Consider the following 18,775-nt stretch of genomic DNA (forward strand, 5'->3'; position numbering starts at 1 on the left):
TCACACCCGTTTGCTTTTATTTATCGCTGTTTAATTTTGTGTGACCTCAGCCTACTGATTCCCACCGGTCACATGATTATTTGCAGCCATATATATGCGGGGATTTCACCCCGGTGAAGTACCTGCTGCGTAATACAAGGTCTCACAATGCTTTCCTGCAGGCATGCTCTGTTTGCATCCGCTGCGTCTCAGAGCGTGACATTTGCAGTTAGCGGCTTTTCCTGCAGGGTGCGCTAGATTGCGCCGTGCCTTACCCGCCTCCATTCCTCCCGTGGCAGGTGCCTCTCCTGGGTGGTGCTGGCAGGATTTGGCCGCCTGGCCTTCTGCATCATGGGATTCCGGGTGTCGGTACGTGGCCGGCGGGCTGGGAGCGCCGAGGCCCCCATCCTGGCTGTGGCCCCCCACTCCAGCTACTTCGACAGCATCGTGTGCATCGTGGCCGGGGCGCCCTCCACCGTGTCCCGCACGGAAAATCTGTCCGCGCCCATCTTCGGACGTGAGTGTCTGACCTTGGAGCTTAACGCTAAGCTGGAGCTTCGTGCTGCTTATAAGCGCTTTTTAAAACATTAAGTTCAGTACATCCACCTGGGATCGGCCTGTCCTGAGCAGGGTTGCAGTATTTTTTAAGATTACAGATGCCGATTTTTTTTGGGCCCCTTGTCAACCAGGGGCCCCTGGAATCCTCCTAACTTACTTTGCCCTTATGACAGCCTTGAACTGTGAGTATGGAGACATCTGGGGTGCCAGGTGATTTCATGGTAATCCGTAGCACCCCCCCCCAGATTGGGACTTGAGTTCGCAATTGCTCTCTCTCATGTGCGCGGCCCGGTTCCTCCCACATCCGCTGCAGGATTCTTGCGCTGTCTTCAGCCCGTGCTGGTCTCACGCCTGGACCCGGACTCCCGCAAGAACACCATCCTGGAGATCGAACGGAGAGCCACCTCTGGGGGCAGGTGGCCACAGGTAGGCGGGGGGTCAGGAACGCCGTACGTGTAGATGAGATATACACCGGGGTTGTACCATTCACTTTTTGTCACCCTCACCCCCCCATTTCTGTGTCCTACTTACACAACTCTCAGAGCAGCAGTAATGGTCGCCTTACAGTAGATGTTTGTCAGACTGTTACAGCCGTTTACCTACAGTTTTATGCATCATATGTTCAGATCAGACTGTAAATTGGCAAAATACAAAATCCTAAGAGATCTGTAGCACAGCACATCATGGATCCAGGAAAATCAACTCAAAGTGAATGTAAATTTCCGAAACTCAGTCCATTTTGTTGTTCTTTTTGAGATGAGACCACCAAGGACCCCAAATCAGGCTTCCTCATCATATGTTACAGTATTGGCAACCAAAACTCACTCAATCCACATCTTGTTGTTTTTGAGACAAGACCACCAATGACCTAAAGTCAAGATTTCTCATTGTATGTTAAAGTACGGGGAACCAAAATTCAGTCATGCCTCATGTAATCCCATGAAGAACTTTAGTTAAATTACCAAAACTCACTAAATCCACAGATTTCTTACTTACTTACAAACCTATTGCATCCACATATTCCATGGACTGAGGGAGTTTTGGAAATTTGCTTTTCCATATTTGCTTGTGTTGATGAGTACCTCACAAGTTTGAGTACCTCACAAGTTTGAGTACCTCACAAGTAACTGTATTTTTTCCGCATTTTACTCTTTATATTACTGCTTTTTAAATCATGCATAGGATGTAAAGATGTGACGTCGTGAAGCACCAGAACATCACTGTAAATACTGACTGAGCCGTGATTTTATCAGGGTTGCCACTTTGACCAGACGCTACACATGCCGTACATCAGATACCGTTTGTTTTCCTTCGGCTGCTGTAATCGCGGTCGAGTTTGGTTTGCTGCTCTCTGCACCTGCAGATGAGTTCGACTGAGCCACACAAAGGAGCGCAGGCAGCAGATTGTTTGCCGCGAGGTCTGATGCAGACTTTGTGATGAATTCATGTCATGGATGAAATGACAGAGTATGCTAGGTGGCCTTAGAAAAAAATGACACACAAGAAGTCACTGCCATCAAAACTCATTTGTGTTTTTCAGAAATGTGAATCCCTGAACATCCTGGAAAAAAAAGATGTGAAAAGGGCCCGTCTTACTTTCTGTCTTTTTTTTGGTTTTCAGTTTATATCGTTAACTCGGGGAATATTACCCAGGAGACAGAGAGCTTGTCACTGCTTTGTCTCTTGACTTGGTGCTTCCAAATGTTTTTCCTCCCCTCTATCTTCTCCTTATTCCCGGTACGAACTCTCCATCTTTTATCAGCTTCAAAAGTCAAGGCTCGATTTTGACTCCTGTCACAGTGGGGAGGGGAGAGAGGATAGGTAGGTGATTTTCCCCCCCACATTTTGCCGCGGAGACATCACGACTTCAGAAAGAGTCTTCATGCGGTTTCATCTTCTCTCCCAGCCTCACAAACAATCACTCAGAGTTTGCTGTATCGCAGGCTTGGTACCAAAGTACCACAAAAGCATTTAATCTTGTCAATATGGAGATCGTCACAAGTTCAGCGCGGGCTGTTGATCATAGACACAGTACTTCGCTATGTTCCCACCAACTTGCCTCACACAGAAGAGGATGTACGTGGTTTGAGGAATAAATGAATTTCTTATCGTAGGCTTGTAAAGAAATATGCACATTCAGTCAAAATATTTATTTCATTTTTCCGAAGGTCCTAATTTTCCCGGAAGGAACCTGCACGAATCGGGCCTGTCTCATTACATTCAAACAAGGTAGGTGCATTTTGGCCGTGTCGCAGCAAGAGGCCAGAAGGATAAGGCTGCAGCCGGCCCCTTTCAGCCCATAACAGCTGCGTTGTGCAAGCGAGGTCGCATGTTTCTCAGTGCATTGGTGGGGGTGACGGGAGCTTGCAAAAGACTGATAGCCATCAGTGGGAGAGGAAATGTGGCATGCAAATTGCTGCGCATTTGCAGCATGGAAACAAGGGTCACATTCATTACTGCCTTCTGACCCCCCCACCCCAGAAGGTAGCTTGTGCGAGTGGGGGCAGGATGTCAGTAAAGCTCCTTTGTGCCAAATCTCCTGGAAGAGGCTGGCTCAACGAGGCCCAGCCATGTGTTTAGACCCTGTGAAATCATTTTGCATTGATGACCTGCTTGTGGAAATGCGTTGCGTATTAGCGTAGCCTCCTGCAGACCTGGCACAGTCATGCAGCCATGCATGCATCAGGCCTGGTAGAAAAAAACAGGAATGGCAGCATCACTATACGTGTCGGATGTTGTGTCTTCAGAGTCACGTCGTTTTCTCCCAGGTGCCTTCATTCCTCGAGTCCCAGTCCAACCAGTGCTCCTGCGATACCCCAACAAGCTGGTGCGTACCCTTCAGTGACAGCCCCCTACACCCCACAAAAATCCCTCCCTAAAAACACAGCACAGTTCGTTATCCTGTACAAAGTAGCTTGTCATTGTCACATTCGGCACCAGTCCGACTTGATGCTGACATTTCCGGTTTTCCAAAGGACACGGTGACTTGGACTTGGCAGGGGCCGAAAGGGTGAGTGTGATTTCCCCGTCGGAAGAGTCGGCTGACTCACGCCTCTCTGGAGTCAGTTTTTCTCCTTCTCTGTACCTCATTTCCAACACAATAGCAACATGGCGTGTCTTTCAGGGTGGGGTGGAGTTATGCTGGTCCGCTGTGGGAGAGCATGAGTGTGAGATATTAGGACGTGTCGGTACAGAACTTCACAATAACATGATCACCCACCCAGGGACCAAACGCCTGGGCTTGGTTCTAATTGACAGGAGGTGTTTTCACATAGTTAATCTTCCTGTGTTGCTCTAAACTACCCTAGATTTAACTCTCACTATATACAATACGTACATATAATATAAAGTGGTCAATTAGTCAATAATGAGGTCAGAGTGAGAGTCTGGTGGATTCCCCATCGTAATGAGCCACGGGGGGCAGGGGGCTCATCAGTGCAGTCACAAGGGTGTTACCACATACTTTATGAAATACTTGCCTGCCTGAACAAGAACTTCTCCATTTTAGGGGGTGGTAGACATTCTGCTTTGCACATGCAGAGTCAAAGCCTGAATATGGCTGTCAAACGCGTATATAACACGATTCCAAAATGTCTGTCTGCTGGCTGTCATCTTGGCCCTAGCTGGAGGCCTACTTCAGGGGCGGGGGGGACTTCAGAACAATTCCAAGGGCCCCGGTCAGTCAGGGGCCCTAAAAATTTTCTGGCATAATTAGATTAGTCTGGGTTGGGGGCCAAATATGATACGGGGCCCAGAAATCCATAGCATCACCCCTGGCTTCCTTCCTGCTTCTAACTTGAGTGTTTCTACTTCACAGGAAGATGCTCTTCCTCCTCACCCTCTGCCAGCTGTACACCAATGTGGAAATTGAGGTAACAGCAGATGATTGTGGACCTTTTGAACCTCAGCAAGCAGCTGCTAAACACTGATGTTCAGGGATTCTTCCTAGGGAGAGGTGTTCAGCCTGTAAGGTCTCTCAAAGTTCCTGAATCTTTCTGATAATTGTTCAAAGACTATGAATTATTAAGCACTAATGAAATAGTGGGATTCCTATGTTGGCATTGGATATGGTAAGGAGGCCATCTTTGTGATCTAATTCAGGAACATCTCTAAAGCATCTTTCACATCAAGTTTGAGTGATGGTACCTTGTACCCAGGGCGCCGCCCTAGTGACTGCCCATTGTTCCCTGTCCTCCAGTTCCTGCCCCCGGAGATCCCTGGGGAGAAAGAGAAGGCTAACCCCACGTTGTTCGCCAACGCTGTGCGGAGCGTCATGGCAACGTGAGAGTCTCCGTTGCTCGATAAATAGCTCATGGCCAGTTGAGAGAGGCTGACACTTTGTAATATTTCACAATAGTTGCTTAAACATGACATTACTGTTACTTACGTGTAAGCTTATCTCATTATCACTTCATGTACTGTGTTGTAACTTGCATTTCTGCTATAATCTATCTGTCTATCTTTCTGTCTGTCTGTCTATCTGTTTGTCTGTATATCTATCTATATCTATTTGTCTGACTGTCTGTCTCTCTGTCTCTGCCTGTTGCAGTGTGAGTTTGGGTAAATCTATGTTTCTCTGTGATACTTTTCCTATTAGTGTGTATACACCTGTCCTGTCAGGAAATCTGCATGTCTAATATCTCTTACATGTGTCAGTGTCCATAACTATCCATGTGTACTCCTGCCTGTCACATAATGGATGTGTGTGTGTGTGCGTGTGTGGGCAGGGCCCTGCATGTCCCAGTGACAGACCACACTTATGAAGACTGCCGCCTGATGATCTCTGCTGGGGAGCTAACCCTGCCTATGGAAGCTGGCCTGGTGGAGTTCACCAAGATCAGCCGCAAGCTGAAGTAAGCTGGGCGTGGGGGGGCGGGGGAGAGGAGGCGATCTGCCTGGCAGCCAATCAGTTTGTACTTCTGCTAGCAGAGCCCTCCTTCAGCCATAATGGTGACCAGTGGCTCGGTGGATAGCACTGCCGCCTCGCACCTCCAGCGCTGGGGGTTTGAATCCTTCCTCTCTTCTGTGTGTGATGTTGCACGTTCACTCTGTGTTGCATGGCAACCATGAGTAACTGAATTAGTCCATTTAGTGGTTGATAGCATCACCACTGACGAGCCCCTTTCCTGGCGGTGTCCGTTGTTGGTTTTGTGCTTCAGCCTCAAGTGGGACAACGTGAAGAAGGAACTGGAGGGCTTCAGTGCCATCGCCCAGTCCTGCCAGGGCGGCCGCATCACCTTGGAGGAGTTTGCCCACTTCCTGAAGCTGCCCGTCAGCCGCCCGCTGGAGGAGCTCTTCAGCCTCTTCGACAGGGTGAATGAGTGTGCACACAACACCCTCTAGTGGCGGCAAACAGGAACTCCATCACATTTATTTATAATCCTGTTACAATTTCTTTGGTTTGCTTTCACACATTCAGACTTTAAATAAATGCATAGCCTTGTTCTACGGTAAATGGCTTGTATATGTGGTTATATTTGTACTATTTAAATGAAAGCGCTTGTCATTGTGGACACCACAGTGAAATGTATCCTCTGCATTTAACCCATATGTGACATAGCAGTGGGGAGCCATTATTTAGCACACAGGGAGCAAGGTGTAGGGGTGCGGCCTTGCTTATTGGGGATTCGAACCAGCAACCATTCAATCACAAGCACACTTCCCTAACCAATAGCCCACCCTTAGTCCTTGGGTAATCTTGAGTCTGCAGGCCGACGTGTTTTTCTGTATGTGCTGTTGAATCAGCCTGGTAACTGTCCCCGTGAGGCGCTGTGAAAGGGCTGATCTCACCTCTTTCTCTAGAATGGAGATGGAACCATCGACTTCAGGGAGTACGTCATTGGGGTGACCATTCTCTGCCGGCCTGCTAACACCGACGAGACCATCCAGATGGCCTTCAAGGTGGGATGGGAGTATTCAGGAAGGGGGGGGGGGGCATACAGGCAGTCAGAGGCCCCTCCCCAGTGGATTGCCCCTTCGTTATCTTATTAGTGTTTGACAGCTCTTATCTGTAGACTGAACTTGGTGTAGTGATATATCCTCTTCCTCTCCTTTCTTCACTCTTTCTATCTCTCTGCACCAGCTGTTTGACACAGACAAGGACGGGAACATTACGCACAGTGAGTTCTCGGCGCTGATCCGCTCCGCCCTGGGTGTCCCCGAGCTGGACGTGTCCCGGCTCTTTAGCGAGATCGATGTTGACAGCTCTGGACACATCACCTACGGTGAGTGGGGGTTTGGGCGGCTCTGCGGCGCCCGGGAGCCATTTTTACTTCTCCGTGTTAATGGCATGCAAAGAGCGGACTTCTGTTTCCACTATGAGGACCCAGAGTGTCCGCAGGGTCTTATAAGTATTTGAAAAGTGTTGAGTTTAATATTCTCAAATTAAAGCCTTAGAAGTAGTGAATTTTATTTACAAAAGTCTTCATTTTTTTGTTGAATGAAAGCAAAACGTTTTGCACATGGATACTCACAAGTGTCACTTTCACCCAAAATATGAGCAGTCAAGCCTTTTCCAGAACTTGGTGAATAATTATTTTCTGTGGCTTAAAATCCATACTGATTTTTCTTTACATCCTTCATACTTTTGTCAGTATGGCTGTGAACTCAGCAATAAATTTCATATTAAGTGGTATTAAAACAGTGGTATTAAAAGTCTGAAATTTCACTTGGAGAACACTGGAGGTGCCCTGACCCTTCTGCCTTTTGAAACCTAATAAAGTATTTTGTCAGTGTATCTTTACAGCAGAAGAGGGTTGCAACAGTGTGGTAACTGTACAGTATATTCCAATACTGCGGGTTTTTTTATATAGATATCATGGTTTAAGCCCCTCCCCCCCCGCCCACAACACTTCCCTACCACTCAATAAATAACATAAACATACATGGGAAATTTAGTGTATCAGTGTATTTAAGTTAATTCTTATTAATTTCTGTAGCTGCATGATATATGCATGGCATATGGCCCATATTAGCACTCAGGTCTCAGCCATGCCATGTCTTTTAATCATTACTAAATCTGGCCCGTTCATCGATCGATTGGTTTCCACAGAGAACGACAACCTGTAAGCTGTGGTAATATTCACTGAGCCTGAATATTCAGAGCCATGGCTGCTTCCCCTAAAGCGTGTCTGTGCCTCTCACCAGAGGAGTTCCGGACCTTTGCGCTGACCCACCCTGAATACGCCAAGCTGTTCACCACTTACCTGGAGCTGCAGCGGTACCATGCCCTGCAGGGGATGGAGCCTGAGACCAGCCGACCTGCCAACAGCGTCTGCCCTGAGGACACGCAGGAAGACAGCAGCTCTGACAAAAAAGAGGACTGACACTGGACTGGTGGCAGGAGTGATGGGACAGTCTTGGTGAGACTGGTTGAGGCAATGAAACAACCAGTCATTATCCAATTTGCCCCTTGACACAGCCCCTAGACCTCTTTGCCACGCCCCTAGACCTCTTTGACACAGCCCCTAGACCTCTTTGACACGCCCCTAGACCTCTTTGACATGCCCCTAGACCTCTTTGACACAGCCCCTAGACCTCTTTGACACAGCCCCTTGACCTCTTTGACACAGCCCCTAGACCTCTTTGACACAGCCCTTTGACCTCTTTGACGCAGCCCCTAGACCTCTTTGACACGGCCTTTGACCTCTTTGACACAGCCCCTAGACCTCTTTGACACGCCCCTAGACCTCTTTGACACAGCCCCTTCACCTCTTTGACACAGCCCCTAGACCTCTTTGACACAGCCCCTAGACCTCTTTGACACAGCCCCTTGACCTCTTTGACACAGCCCCTTGACCTCTTTGACACAGCCCCTAGACCTCTTTGACACAGCCCCTTCACCTCTTTGACACGCCCCTAGACCTCTTTGACACAGCCCCTAGACCTCTTTGACACGCCCCTAGACCTCTTTGACACAGCCCCTAGACCTCTTTGACACGCCCCTAGACCTCTTTGACACAGCCCCTTCACCTCTTTGACACAGCCCCTAGACCTCTTTGACACAGCCCCTTGACCTCTTTGACACAGCCCCTAGACCTCTTTGACACAGCCCCTTCACCTCTTTGACACGCCCCTAGACCTCTTTGACACAGCCCCTAGACCTCTTTGACACGCCCCTAGACCTCTTTGACACAGCCCCTAGACCTCTTTGACACAGCCCCTTCACCTCTTTGACACGCCCCTAGACCTCTTTGACACAGCCCCTAGACCTCTTTGACACGCCCCTAGACCTCTTTGACACAGCCCCTTGACCTCTTTGACACAGCCCTTTCACCTGTTTGATGTCTTCCATTTTAGGAATGTACAGTGATTGCTGCTGCAGGTTTTTTTCTCCTAGGATTGTCACGTGTTTCCTGCTGCCCCCTGTGGCCAAGTTTAGGAAGTCTCTGCCCATGCTCTGCTCTGATACTGCTTTTCCTGTTTGACTTGCTATGCTTTTTGCCGTTGACAACCTTGCAGTGTGACCTCAGTGACCTGTAGCCAGGCCCGCCAGAGTGACAAGTTGAGTATTTTCATAGAAAAAGACGTTTCCACAATCAGGGTGGCCCATGAGGGGGGAGAAAGGGAAGACTTTGAGGGTCCCAAATGATCAATCTGCCAACAGCCCCCTCCCCCAAGAGGCCCAGTCTGTGCAGCCCTGTCTGTGATGCGTCTAGGTGTAAGACTGGGATGTGGTTCAACGCAGTGACATATTGGCATGAGCTCCTGGATTTTGTGGCTGGTGTTCTGTTGCTTGAGAAATGGAAAAGATGAGTAATTGTCCAACAGACTTTCAATGAGTTTTGAAGGGAAGGGAGGGTTGGAAAGACAAGAACCCGGATGGTTTTTGCATAATGGCAGATGTGTGTACAGTACGTGTGTTTAGTGAGATTTTCTGTTTCGTTGTGGTGACTATTTAGTGGAACAAAGTGAACAGGTGTTCTTCTTTTGACATAAGTGGTGTAGTGTCATTTTTAAAATATTCCAATAAACTTTTACACTTTGTTTTGTTTTACACTGTTTTAGTTTTTATCTGAAGAGGATCATGACATCTTACCTCTTAGGCTGTTATGGTCACATTGTGCCCATATCTGCATCTTATCAATGCCCACGAAGGTGACATATGGGACACCTGCTGTTTGGTGCTGCTCCGTTTGGAATCACTAGATGGCAGTATCCCTCCACACGTTGAGGCCGATCCTTGAGAGCACCATGTCTGTGCGCGTGACCGTCCCCGATGCACACTTCCGCACCTCCGCCGTGTCAAATCCGGACACACAGGGCCACGGCGCTCAGCAGGGCCACGGCGCTCACATCCGCCCCCAGCGAGCCAGCCCGCCGGACTTGGGTCTGCCTTGGCGCTCAGCGGTCTCCTGGGATTCTGGCTCTCGGAAAAGTAAGTGCAACCCCCAGCTCTGTCATCCCGGGGCAGCCTGTGAGAGCGTTCTGCTCCTTCTCCTGCCTGCCTCTCACTCTGGTCACTTTCTCCATGACATACATCCTCTCTTTGTGGTGCATAGCTGCCTCTGTGAAATCTATACCTCAAAACTTTATATTCATGAAAAATCATGGTATATTCTATTTCATTTATTTCCTTTATTTTAAATGTTTCACATAATCGATAGACAGCAAAAGCAGATGTTTGAGCACGGTCAGCAGTTTGTAAGATGAGGTGTCTTGTCCATCCATCCAACACCAGGTTGCTTATCTTGGTCATAGTTGGTTAGGAAGGAGTTAGGGTTAGGGTTAGGGTTAGGACAGAGCAGGGGGAGGAGGTGTGTCCTGGACAGGATGCCAGTACATTATAGGGCACACACACACACACAATTTAGAGATGTTGGCTGACAGCCTGTCTTCGGACCACATGATTTATTAAAGTACCCAGACTAACCCCTCATGACAGACCAGGCAAACTCTACGCATATGGAGTGAAGGTGGGGCTGAACCACTCAACGCTGGCCTGCACTGGGCAAATGGCTTGTGTTTTAATCTATGCCTCTATCAAAAATGGATATTGACTGTGCAGCTCAGTACAACACGAGTCAGGTGGGGGGTGAGTGTACTGTATAACGTCTAATAGCAAGGGAACTTCCTTTTTTTGCTGTGGAGATAATGGCTAATATATATGTATGATATATAAACCATCTGCTTTGTGAATTGCTAAAAATACATCTCCTATGCTATATTTGACACTCATCGCAAAAATGACCTTGTTTTAAGAATCAGTTGACTTAAATGAGTAGCAGAATCACTGATAAAACATTCACTGCACTATCTGAGACAGAACATATTTTTTATAATTCAAAACATCTGTTAATTTATAAGTTTTCCCCAAAGTACAGTTTTTTTTTGCGATCGTAGACAATTTCATTACATTGTTCTTCAACTGCGAATGATAAGATTAAAATTAATTGACGGAAATAAGCAAGATAAATATTTTTAAATGCCTGATGTTCAACATACGAGTATTGAGTGCTGTGCTGAACCACGCAGCAAATTTCATGTGCAGTATTGGGCTATTAGATCAGGATTCCTCACACATTTAAAATAAACAAACAGAGCTGAAGTTGATTAAGTCCCTGCTTTTGGGTAGACTGCCATTATCGACAGTGATTTCCATGCACAATATGTTTTAACCTTTTCAGAGGAGAAAACCCCGTTTCACTTTAATCAGAAGTGATAAGGTTACGAGAAATCAATTAAGTCAGTTTGCTGCTGATTTCTTTGTCGTGTAAGCTCTCGATATTACCGTGTCCATTTCAGCTCAGCCCGAGGAGAGCCTGTCCAGTCAAATTGCAGACAATCAACGCCATTAATCTGGTTTACTTTCAGCACCTCCTTACAGCAAGCCAATTACCCTCCGCTCCACAGACCCTATAAAACGAATGAGGGGCTTTGGATTAAAAAGGTCAGCTTTGACAGCCCAAGCGGCTGGGCGGCACAGTGCGGCTCGGAGCAGCAGGAAGGCCCCAGCCCGCCATTCTGACGGGAGCAGGATACTGGCTAATGTTCTCGTTCTCAAGTAGAATTTACGAAGAGGGGTCCCGACTCAAGGAACTCGCACGGTTCTCTGCAGTGGAGATGATGCAGATCTTCTGCATGTTGTAGACGGAACCACAGAGATGTTCCTCGCACTGGAAGCTGTTGGACGGGCCAGGGGAAGCGTGTCCCCACCTATCCTGTTTAGGCTCAGGGCCTCTGTGGCCCCTGGCCTTCCACCAATGGGGTCCATTCATTCCTGTAGTCAGTTCATCCTAGACGTTTTACCAAATTTCAAACCACATCTCATTCCTGCAGTTAAATATGTTGCTTCTGCACTGGATGATTTCGTGGCTTCTAAGACATTTCCGTTTATCGTGAACACCATTCCAAACACCTGCTTCACATCGTCTGCGGCCTTTCCCTGCGTGTTACAGTGCATATAAAGGGCAGTTTGGGCAGTAAAGGGGTAGGAGGCTATTTTCTTAGTTTAAGAGGAGCTTGTCTAAAGCAGATGAGCAGCACCTGTGTGGGAAGGCCCCTCCAGAAAAGGGTCACCAGCCTCCACCCCAAACCACTCCCCCACCCATATAAATAAGAATGTCAGTAATAGTTGAGTGGGCATGAGGAGAGAAACCCAGTGAAAGGTCTCCACCTGTCGTTTCACTGGCCACCCTAAAGCCAAATCCTGCCTGTTTCTCCCAAAGGTAAGAGATGAGGACGGTCTCATGATGTCATCTTTCGCACTTCAACAGCTGAACGTGTTACTTGCCCGCTGTCACCTGATTGACTGCTTGTGGGGTTCAGATCAATCAATAGTGATGTATGTGCAGTCAGGGGGACTGCTTCCGTGCATGGGTAAACAGGGCCTGCAGAGGATCATGGGAATTATAACACTGGTAACATTTTTCAGGCCTACTGGCTGTCTCAGTGGGTTGCCACCCCGAGTGTTCCGGCAGGGTGTGGCTCAGGATGATATCAGAGGGTGCGCTCTGTCTACAGGCTGAACAAGCTTCCTGAATGCTGGTACTGGTGATGGTTTGCAATCCATGTACTGAGCACACTGTCTACTGAACACAGTTGCTGTTTGCACTGTACCGAACAAGTCCACTGATGTTCATCTCCATGTATAGGACAGTGTTTCTGTTTTTCCAGCTTTTGAACTTTAATAGATGAGGAAACATTAGGGCAGCACATGATTATAAGGATATATGTCTCTAGTTCTAGAAGCTGCAGTAAACTTTAAAAACCACACATCCACTGACAAGTGTTTGTGTGGATCTTTACTTACGCAGCAGCACCGCTGATCCATGGTAGCAGTGATGGCTTGGAACAATCCAAGAGCTTCATGCTGGAGTTACTGTTGTGTTCTGTGAATGTAGGGACAAGTTACTCAACATATCAAAATCTCCTTAGTCTCAAATATTATATCACTGAATGTTTATGTTGAAAATATAAATACATTGAAATTTATATTGTGTTTTTGTTTAAGAAACAACTTTAGTATTTTGACATGCTTCTAAGCTAATTGCTGGCCATTTATTCTATAAATGGGTCACTAATTGGGTTCGTCTGTCATAACTGAGGGTGCAGCTGTACTCTATGGGGTCACATGTTCAGCATTAAACTGGCACGGCCTTAAATCTGTCAGCTTTGACGTTAATCTCATGAAGGATGGCTCTTGTAGATCCCAGGCACTCAGATTTTCTGGGTCTATATGACTATGCTCTGAAAGATCCAAAGACTCCTGAAATTAGTTGTTTGACCATTGGGCTAAATGCCATATGAGGAAACAGAGAGGGGGCCAGATTCTATAGAACAGAAACCCCTGATTTGTCCATGTAAGTAATGAAGGCATCAGGCACCTTTATCCAAAGCAACTTACAGTTGAAGGAAGTATTACAATTAATGTGTGAATCTTTGGGGTTTGAACTCAAGACCTTTGTGCCGGTAGCATAATGCTCTACTTGTCCAACTACAGGAGCTCTATTACAAATGCCTCTTCTTGTTTGCATCCAGCAAGGAAAATCCTTGTGATATTTGCACTGGGGGGGGGGGGGGTGCTAACCTTGTACAGAAGTAGACCAAAATAGGCTTAGCACTGGCAAGGAACACTGGAGTCTCAGAAAAGATGTGGAATCAGACCTTATAAAGACGGCACCGAAGGTATATATGTCTTTATATCTGAATAAAGGAATCCACCTGCAAACTAATTCCACCTGGGAAATTAAAACGTCCATCTGTCCCTCTGTTGGTGTTCTGCTAAAGGTTTCCATTTCAAGATGATTCTGAAGATGAATTCGCCCATTCCTGTTATTAAAAGCACATAGTTTATTGGAAAGACTCGATGGCTTTCCTCCATGCCAGTTAAAATTCCTTCATGGTTAAAAAACGAGCAGCACCTCGCGTGCTGCGGGCTCGTGGGGCCGTCTTTGAAGATAATGTCATAAGGCGGAGAGCACTAGGGGTCAGATCCGAATACCTCACCCAGTAACCCCTTTAGGCAGTTGTGAAATCACTTTCACCTTTCATTACGCTCATTGCCCCGGAGACATAGCTGATGTCTCATACTCAGTCGCGGTGAGAGCTGGGCCTGTAGGCAAGGTAAGGGGGGGGGGGGGGGGGGGGTTGTGGGGCTCCTCTGGGTGCCAGGAAAGGCTTGCCAGCTGGCCCACCACCGCAAACAGGAAGGGCACCCCAGACTGCAAGACAGCCCATCCGGACAGGGTCCTGTCTGTTGTGGAACGGATCCTGCCACAGGGGTAATTGGTTTTGGAACTGATTTAAGGATCTATATCCACAACAGGACATTATTCTAACAACATAAAAAGGCAGGTCTGACAGTCCAGGATAAGGAGCTTCATTCCGGTACCATTTGCCACTCTGGGTCGTATGAATGGTACCATCTAATGACAGTACAGGCTACAGCTTGGAAAGCCTGCTGTGAACTTGGTTAGCTGGTTAGCATTGTTCGGAAGCTGTCACCATTTCTGTAACTCTATAACTCACATTGGACCTCTAACTATCAACATTTATTCACAGTTTAATATTCCTCTGAAATCTCCTATAACGCCACTAAATGAGAGGTTAATTATTAAATATTTCATTTACAGACATTATGTTGTGTATGATGTAATATTCAAAAGTCAAATTAAAAAAATATTGTGGGTGACATTCTGTACCTGGTTTCCTTGCTTATTTTTGCTTAATCTAGCCCATGTGGTAACGTTTTAAAATTGCTTGAGTTGGGATGCAACCACGCAGAACGCTACGTGAATCACAAACAAACAAATAAACAAACAAGCAAAGAAATAGCAGAGGCTTTTAACCATAAATACTGTTTTTCTTTTAGCGTTACCCGCGCATCAATAGACGGACAAAAACACCCCTTTTAAGGTTTTATAAGAGAGGCACTGGAGAGTTTTAAGGGGACTATCACTGACTTTAATACGATGACCTGATCAACCATATCTAATAGAACACATAGCCCGTGGCAAAAGATGGTGAACAATTCGATTATACACGGAACACAATGCTTTTACGGCTTCTTAGAAATCAGTAATTTAATATATTTTGAACAAGAGAAAAGAAACAGACAGATTAAATCGAAAGTATAATGTTCCTTGAATGTTTGTTTTGTTTTTGGTTTTTTGCCGTATTTTTGCCGTATATATACTAAACATTCACATCAAGGTTAATTATTAAAGTGCTTAGAGAGAACGGGTATTTTATAAGGATTTAAAATTCCACTCACATTTTCCCCACAGCATTCAATGGGTTTTTTGCAAAGTGTCTCGCAAAGTATGTTTTATCTTGTATAATTTAGTCATTTTTAAAGTAGGGTTTCATTAAGCGTGTTTTTCTACGGCCTAATGTTGATTGTTTTTATTCTGACTTTTGGTAAAGATGAACCAGGCATCAGCACATAAATTGACGACGAACCTTAACGCGGATTCGGATAGTTGGTTGTAGCGCGACGAGCAGCAAAGGCGGGCGTTGGGGGCACGAAAAAAGTGCAATTATAAGATATCACGTGGGAAAAGTGGAGGCTGATTTAAAAGCCCTGAATTTATTTTGCCTGCAGCCTCACGGACGGCGGAGACTTAAAGTTTGGCCAGGATGGGCATTCGCTCCGCAGACGCATCTGGACACGGGGAGAAGCGGACGATGGACCTGCTGTCGGCGCCTTAAGTACGGAGCGTCTCCTTCGCGCTAACAGCTTTTCGCGCTGCTTAATCTACACGCATTTTATCTGACTTTAAAGCGCTGACCAAATTGAACGTCGTTTATTCAGTTACGTTTTTGCGTTTTCCTCATTCTGCAAAGGTATCATCGGCGGATCCTCTACAGTAGTCTATATATCACTGTTCATGCTATAATCAAACAGTCGAAACGTGTAAACTTAAACAATAGTTGCTGTTTTTTTTTGTTAATTAATTGATATTCTTTATTGAAACATTTTGAATGCTTAGTAAGCAATTTTAGTGGTTTCTATATTACAGGTGTTCAGGGTGACATATGCGTAGCCTATGTAAATGTAGACTATACAAAACGTTGCATTCATTACTATTATCCGGCATTTGTTACATGAAATACGAGATGTTTGTGTCATTCATGTAATTAATTTACGGATATCTATTCACTTTATGAAATTCCTTTCAATAAGTAAATTCCCATGTTATAACTTACCTAATTTAACTTACTCGCGGTGTACCTGAAAGTACCCGAGTATTTTTCGATTATCATGAGTCCTGGTATCTCTGCATGGTCGTATCGTTTTTACTGTGTTCATGCCCATTGAAAGACAACTGTTGTTTTCTACAGCTGATGGGAGCGGTGGATTCCGCTGCACCTCCAGAGGAGAAGTTTTGCCTCAGCGGACTTTCCTCATCATCAGCATCATCGTCGTCATCATCAGCGCCGCTGACATCTTCATCATAACGAGCTGCTGCATCTCTCAGCTTCGAACTGGTGCGAGGATGAACATCCAAGTCCTGTCAGACCACAAACTCTCATCTGTCGCCCCTTTGAAACCGTACAGTAATGTGGAAAAGAAGCAAGTGGAGTTGATCCTGGTGAAGGACCAGAATGGGGTCCAGTACACCAGCACTTCCATCATCGGGGCCCCCGGCGCCCACGTCTGTCCGTCGGGCTCCCTGCGCGAGGAAGAGCGTGAGACCTGGGGCAAGAAAATGGACTTTCTGCTGTCTGTCATTGGCTTTGCAGTGGACTTGGCGAACGTGTGGAGGTTCCCTTATTTATGCTACAAAAACGGAGGAGGTAAGCAAAAGTCTTCCAGTCCATGTATATTTTGGCAATTTACTTATTAGCGCAGTAAATTATTTGCCTTTTTGTAACATTTAAACAAAGACATTTATAAAAATGAAAATATAAAACCATATAAGGTATTATTCATTACTCCCAGTTTTATTTAGAGGTTAAACATTCATATTCAACTGGCGTTTAATCCCACTTTTTTAAAGTTCTACCGTTTTGCGTCAATGAGCTTCGAGAGAGGTCTTGCCTTATGGCAAATTTGTTTAACTTGTCCTGGTCCTAGTGACGATTTAGCAGCTAATAGTGTTTTTACAGCAGTGGCTGAGCCGTTCTATACACGTGAATTATAGTGTCGACGAAGTCGCTTCGCCACCTTCTAATATCATTCATTCGGTGTTTGAATTTTCCACCTCGGCATTATAAATTATTGAGAGAAAAGGAATTTAAATATTGTGCGGCTCTCCTGCGTATTTATGGCATTTTTAAGTCAAGCGTCAATTCCTCAAAAGTTAAAATTTACCAGTGTTTACTCCCTCTGTTCTTAATTCTCATGCTTCTTCTTGCATGTTTATGAAAGTTTGTGTGGTCTGTATAAGTGTCTGAAAACTAAAGCAAAACACTACAACAAAGAATAATTTACACTTTACTTCACTGTATTAATACCACTGCAGTTGGTTACCCAAGTATCACTTTTTTATAACAAAAATCAGTGGCAGAAATGCATAAAATTATGAGACATTAAATTGATGAGGCACTTATCCAAATGAAGGCACAAAACCGGCACCCTTAAGGACTTTTTCCAAAACAGCTATTACTCAGGATGCCTGTGTGGTTTAGGGGATGGATGGGCCTGACACCTCATCTCTGCCAGAAAATCCATCACCTACACCGGATTCACTTTTTCAGAGGACACCAATCGCACCCGCCTCTCACCTGTATGTTGGGCAGCAGGTAACTGGACGAGCTGGAAAGGCCAAAGGTCTCTGCCAGTGCAAATCGCAGGGAGGCACTGGCTGTTTCACCCTTGAGGAACAGAGCATAGACTTAGTTGGTTCGGTGAAGTTGAAAAAAGAGACTGAGGAATCCAGTTGTAATATGGAAGAGGAGGTTCTGTAAGCGAAGGCTTCATCTTAGGGGCAAAACAAACACCTTAATAAACCATCCATCCATCCATATGCTTCCTTCTATCCATCAATCTATATTCATCCTTATATATCACATTATCCAGCTCCAGGTAACTGATAAATCTTACATATCATTCATTTCTATGTTTTGGCTAAATTCCACCAAAAACCTCTATGTAGAGTTTGAAAGTGATCCAGTTGATGCTTCTTGTTGACTAATGTGCTGAGCCAGTTCTTTCTGAATCACTGATTGTAGCACTTACATTCTGTGTTACTGAGTGGTGCTTATTACCTGAGGTGCCCATTTGTGGGCTAGCAACGTGACTCCCACTATGGTCCGTCACACTGCAATATTCACGTGGCTAAAAACTAGAGCCACAGTCTTTCGGCTGTTAGGACTAACGAAGCCGTTCTTCCTCGACAGGAGCCTTCCTGATCCCCTACACTCTCTTTCTGCTTATTGCTGGGATGCCCCTGTTTTACATGGAACTGGCTTTGGGACAGTACAACAGGGAGGGGGCTGCCACGGTCTGGAAGATCTGCCCTGTCTTCAAAGGTAAGGGAGGGGTCCGCCTCAGCGCATGCAGGGACCGCCCTTGGTTTTTGGCCCGTATAGTTCCTGGTGCTTCTTTGAAAGCTTCGAAAGACGGAAGTTTCTGCGTGTCAGGATCTGTTTGGGAGCCAAGTTGCTTTTTCACCACTCTGACCAATGTTATGTTGATTTGTTCCTGTGACTAAAATTCGAGGACCCTGTAACCACTTATCATACTGAGCAGGAATGTTAACTTCAGACAAGCAAACGTGTATAAGGCTGCACATTTGGACCAGGTGAAGAACCTGCCTAGATCTTTATACATAGCTTAAGCTTGATGACATAC

At 46.0% G+C, this 18,775-nt stretch overlaps 2 protein-coding genes across 2 annotated transcripts in view; both read left to right on the top strand.

The window, feature by feature from the left end:
• lpcat2 (lysophosphatidylcholine acyltransferase 2) overlaps window positions 1–9,522 on the top strand; it is an 11,988-nt gene extending 2,466 nt beyond the window's left edge. The window contains exons 3-14 of the mRNA XM_023790386.2: window positions 279–496; window positions 851–963; window positions 2,706–2,766; window positions 3,306–3,364; window positions 3,513–3,547; window positions 4,355–4,409; window positions 4,736–4,818; window positions 5,265–5,390; window positions 5,697–5,850; window positions 6,340–6,438; window positions 6,620–6,761; window positions 7,684–9,522. Coding sequence (XP_023646154.1) covers window positions 279–496; window positions 851–963; window positions 2,706–2,766; window positions 3,306–3,364; window positions 3,513–3,547; window positions 4,355–4,409; window positions 4,736–4,818; window positions 5,265–5,390; window positions 5,697–5,850; window positions 6,340–6,438; window positions 6,620–6,761; window positions 7,684–7,862 — 1,324 coding nt within the window. The 3' untranslated portion in view covers window positions 7,863–9,522. The remainder of the gene's footprint in view (window positions 1–278; window positions 497–850; window positions 964–2,705; window positions 2,767–3,305; window positions 3,365–3,512; window positions 3,548–4,354; window positions 4,410–4,735; window positions 4,819–5,264; window positions 5,391–5,696; window positions 5,851–6,339; window positions 6,439–6,619; window positions 6,762–7,683) is intronic.
• A 372-nt stretch (window positions 9,523–9,894) lies between these two features.
• The window catches only part of slc6a2 (solute carrier family 6 member 2), a 33,633-nt gene continuing 24,752 nt past the window's right edge, over window positions 9,895–18,775 (top strand). Inside the window, exons 1-4 of the mRNA XM_023790384.2 lie at window positions 9,895–9,913; window positions 15,581–15,687; window positions 16,321–16,776; window positions 18,322–18,453. Coding sequence (XP_023646152.1) covers window positions 16,476–16,776; window positions 18,322–18,453 — 433 coding nt within the window. The 5' untranslated portion in view covers window positions 9,895–9,913; window positions 15,581–15,687; window positions 16,321–16,475. The remainder of the gene's footprint in view (window positions 9,914–15,580; window positions 15,688–16,320; window positions 16,777–18,321; window positions 18,454–18,775) is intronic.

This window comes from Paramormyrops kingsleyae, chromosome 11, assembly GCF_048594095.1.
Source record: "Paramormyrops kingsleyae isolate MSU_618 chromosome 11, PKINGS_0.4, whole genome shotgun sequence".
In the NCBI taxonomy this organism is placed as follows: Eukaryota; Metazoa; Chordata; class Actinopteri; order Osteoglossiformes; family Mormyridae; genus Paramormyrops; species Paramormyrops kingsleyae.